Source organism: Acipenser ruthenus, unplaced genomic scaffold, assembly GCF_902713425.1.
Source record: "Acipenser ruthenus unplaced genomic scaffold, fAciRut3.2 maternal haplotype, whole genome shotgun sequence".
Lineage (NCBI taxonomy): Eukaryota > Metazoa > Chordata > Actinopteri > Acipenseriformes > Acipenseridae > Acipenser > Acipenser ruthenus.
Window position 1 is genome coordinate 18,521 of NW_026707654.1, and position 4,475 is coordinate 22,995.

Below are 4,475 nucleotides of genomic sequence, written 5' to 3' on the forward strand. Positions count from 1 at the left end.
TCACCAGTAATGAGTCACCTTTTATTTGGTTTGGTTTTTATTTCTCACACGTAGTTCAGTAGATTTAGCAAAAAGGAGCAAAAACTTTTACTTAACAGCACAAGATATCGAAGAATGCTGAAAAAAAATCATTCTGGCTTCATGAAAACAGTACAAAGTGTGGGCACCATATTGTGCACTGCGGGACGGACAGGCAGACAGACAGACAGACAGACAGGGGCTGTGTTAGAATGCAGCATCTCCACACAACACACAGCCTGACCTAGGAGGGTCACATTATTAAGTTTTAAAAGGAGTGACTCTGAGTAAATACTGACGGTGTATTTGAATACTGGGTTGTGTACAGAAAAGCTGATGATGGGAGAGACAGTAGAGAGGGTATAGCACCATGCTAATGTGATGGAAAGGACAACAGTGGTGGAAAAAAAAACATGGACTTTGTTTTGTAACTGAAGCTACATTGGGCCCAATACTGAAAACCTGTAAGGTCATCTAGAGCGGGTTCCCAGGTTCTAGACCTGGCCGTTCTGCTTGATCTTCTCGATCATGGCGTTGAACTGATCCCTCAGGCTCTGGGTGTAGGGCTCGAACCAGCTGCGCAGTTCCTCCGCCTTCCCCTGGAGGGTGCTGTGGATCTCCTGGGTGGTCTGGTCCATCTGCTTCTTGAACTCCTCTGCCTTGCTGTTGAAGTGCTCCTGGAGGCTCCCGGCCGAGTCCAGGAAGATCTGCTGAAGGGAGCCCAGTTTCTGCTGGGTGCTCTCGCGGATGTTTCCGGTGTAGGGTTCCAACTTCTCGCGCACCGCCTCCAGGTTCTGGCTGGTCTTGGAGCGGAGCTCCTCCGTGTAGGTGCTCAGCTTCCTGCAAGGGAGAGGAAGGGGAGCGCCAGGGCTGTCACAGCAATAGAGATCACCAGGGCTATCGTAATAATAAAACCCCAGCCAGTAATATTACAGAAGAACGATGAACTAGGACAGCAGCGTGGAGTAGTGGTTTGGGCTCTGGACTCTTGACCGGAGGGTCGTGGGTTCAATAATAATTTATTTCTTAGCAGACGCCCTTATCCAGGGCGACTTACAAGATATCACATTATTTTTACATACAATTACCCATTTATACAGTTGGGTTTTTACTGGAGCAATCTAGGTAAAGTACCTTGCTCAAGGGTACAGCAGCAGTGTCCCCCACCTGGGATTGAACCCATGACCCTCCGGTCAAGAGTCCAGAGCCCTGACCACTACTCCACACTGCCCCTCAATCCCAGGTGGGGGACACTGCTGCTGTACCCCTGAGCAAGGTACTTTACCTAGATTGCTCCAGTAAAAAACCCAAATGTATAAATGGGTAATTGTATGTAAAAAAATAATGTGATATTTTGTAATAATTGTAAATCGCCCTGGATAAGGGCGTCTGCTAAGAAATAAATAATAATAATAATAATAATAATAATAATAATAATAAGGAAAAAAATAGAAGACCTACAAGAACGAAGGCAGAAGAGGGCAATGCAAAAACCACAAGAAGAAATCATCATCAGTGAGTCGTTCAGCAGAAGCTTTTATGCAAAGAGACTTACAGAGACTAGGGGGGGTGAACTCTGCATCATCAACAACTGCTGCTATTGCTGCTGCAGAGTCACTTCCAATAGGAGCTCGTTTCTAAGTCTCGTCCGAAGGACGGAGCACAAGGAGGTGAAGTGACTTGCTCAGGGTCACACGCACACACACACACACACACACACGCACACGCACGCACACGCACACACAGCTCCTCGGTAGGCTGGGCACCGGCCCCTCACCTGCGCAGCTCCTCGGTGTCCTTGTTGAGCCTCTTCTTCAGCTTGCGTGTGTACATGCTGATCCGGGAGCGCACCTCCTCCGCGTTCTGACCCACCATGAGCCTCAGCTCCTCCGCGTACTGCGCCATCTTCCCCTTCACCTCGTCCATGTCCCCCTGGAGCTTGCCCCTCAGCGCCCCCACGTCGCGGCCGAACTTGGCGGCAGCGTCCTGGGTGAAGGGGGCCAGCTTGTTTTGGAGGTCGTCAGCGTAGATGTTGAGCTCACCCATGGTGTCTGTGATGAGCCCGCTGGGGGGGGGAGAGGGGGGGAACTTTAGTTTAAAGACGTGCTTTAGCCCCGGGCCGTCCGGTGGATGGCTTTTGAGACGGGTTCATTGCAATGGGGCTCTTTTTGGGTAACACTTTGCATTAGTATCTCTATAACTAACTACTGTGTGTTTGATCAGAGTTACTGAGTAAATACAGGTGTGTTTACTCATCATTACAATGTTAGTGTGCATGGTTACTATGGACTTCATGTGAACATCTTTGCATGCTATAATCCTAATTGCAATTTTGAAAAAAAAAAAAATAACGAAAAAATCCTCTGACCACTAAGAATAACTGCAGACCTCCTACAAAACCAAGGAAACAGAAATGTAGCCTACTGTAAACCTACTGCAGTTTGTTTAATATTGGTGTGTGTGTGTGTGTGTGTGTGTGTCAGTGTGTGAGTGTCAGTGTGTGTGTGTGTGAGTGTCAGTGTGTGTGTGTGTCAGTGTGTGTGTGTGTGTGTGTGCGCGTGTGTGTCAGTGTGTGTGTGTGTGTGTGTGTGTGTGTGCGCGTGTGTGTGTGTTCTCTCTCTATCGTTCATGTTTGCTGTTTAGACCCTGATCTACCAGGCGCACCAAACTAAACAATGGGGGGGGGCTTCTGATAAGACTCCCCAAGGCTGCGTTTCTGTGACCTGTTTGTTTCTTTATGTTTATATATAAAGATGCCCATCAGGCCTTGTTATTCCTGCTTTGAATTGGCACTTACTCGAGTTCCTTGCTGACTTGGGATCCCTTGATTTGATCCACGAAATCGTCGGCCGTGGTTGCCACCTTATTCACGTATTCCCAGAACTTGTCCACGCTCTCCTCCCACTTTCCCTGCAGTTCGCTTTTGGGAACGGCGCGGGCGTGAGTCCCTGTCGATGAGAAATCCACACATTTATCATGAGATAGTAATTATATGGACAATCATCTAAGAACATTTATTTATATATATATATATATATATATATATATATATATATATATATATATATATATATATATATATATATATATCAATTCAATACACAAATATAACATTTTGCTGATAACGTTTAAATCAAAGTATACATTCAGTAGTTCGGGACAAACACCAATCACCATGTTTTAGTACAAATATTTATTGTGGAGAATGCGGAGCGTGCGATTTTAGAGAGAAGTATGCTGTATACACACATTCATTTGGCATCAAACCTAACTTGGTTTGAGGGCTCGCTGCCTGGCCGACTGGACGAGGCGGAAACCCCCATTGACAAAACACAGAAAATGTTTTTGAGAAAGGTGGAGATGAGGAGGTGGTGGGTTAAGATGGAATCAAAACCCAACTGAGAGGGAAGTGAAGAGGGTATTTATAGTGCGAACAATCTTAATTAGCTCATGTGTAAATTGAATGATTCAATTTGGTGACGCGGAGATTGGTGTCCTCCCGAACTTTAGTTAAGAACTTCATTTAGTAAATATATAAGTAACTTACCGGAGATGACGGCAAGAGCCAAAACGAGCGCGAGGACCTTCATGATTGCTGCACGTTGAACGACCAATTAACTGCGGAAAGAAACGAAAAAACTGTCAAAAAAATTTAAATCAATATGCTCTAAAAGAAAACAGTTACAAATGCATTCTCTTTTAAAATCAGTATCATCGGGTTTCATTCAATTCTTAAACAGATTTTAAAGAATATATATATATATATATATATATATATATATATATATATATATATATATATATATATATATATATATATATATATATATATATGAATGAAAATCTAAATAATGAACTCTTCTTAAACTCTCTCCCTTGTCTCGGGTGTCTCTCACCTGCTCTGCTCGGTGTTCGTGCTGCTGTGTAGCGGATCGCTGACCCGCTGCTCTCTTTTATAGCCCTGCAGAGAGCGCCTCTTTGTGCGTCATGTGCCCCGTGTTATCGACACGTTTATCGCACTCTGCTCACTCCAGCACAGAACCCGCGGCGCAGTCAGCGCCACTGTGTCCAGCGAGGAGCGAAGTTCCTGCAGAGCTGTAGAGAACGCGCTCGGGTTAGTTTGCAGGAGCTGAACCCTAGCGCGAGGACTTATTTCACCCCCAAAAGAACAGAACTTATGCAAAAATAAATCAAATACATCAAATTGTATACCGATGTAAGTAAACATGCTGATTAGCTGTGACCGCTTTAGATGATCGAGTCCTGCACGTTGTCTATTCAAACATTCTCGACAGCCGCTACCCTGAGACAGTCGACTCGCAGGATAATCGATGCAACGCGTGTTTGTTTACAAGCAATGGGTTAAGTTCCTGGCGGGCGCGCAATAGATAAGGGCAATGTCCAATATGCCTTACATAAGATTATAACTGTGCAACTGTGACGTCTTCCAAGTTCTA

General features: G+C 45.0%; 1 protein-coding gene across 1 annotated transcript; it reads right to left on the reverse strand.

Moving 5' to 3' along the window:
• LOC131727996 (apolipoprotein Eb-like) lies at nucleotides 1-4,062 on the reverse strand. Its single transcript, XM_059019214.1, has 5 exons — nucleotides 3,915-4,062; nucleotides 3,566-3,636; nucleotides 2,816-2,966; nucleotides 1,796-2,083; nucleotides 1-858 (listed from the first exon to the last, which is right to left on the reverse strand). The coding sequence occupies exons 2-5, from the start codon at nucleotides 3,606-3,608 to the stop codon at nucleotides 513-515; spliced, it is 828 nt and encodes a 275-aa protein (XP_058875197.1). The 5' UTR covers nucleotides 3,609-3,636; nucleotides 3,915-4,062; the 3' UTR covers nucleotides 1-512.
• Nucleotides 4,063-4,475: the final 413 nt, after the last annotated feature.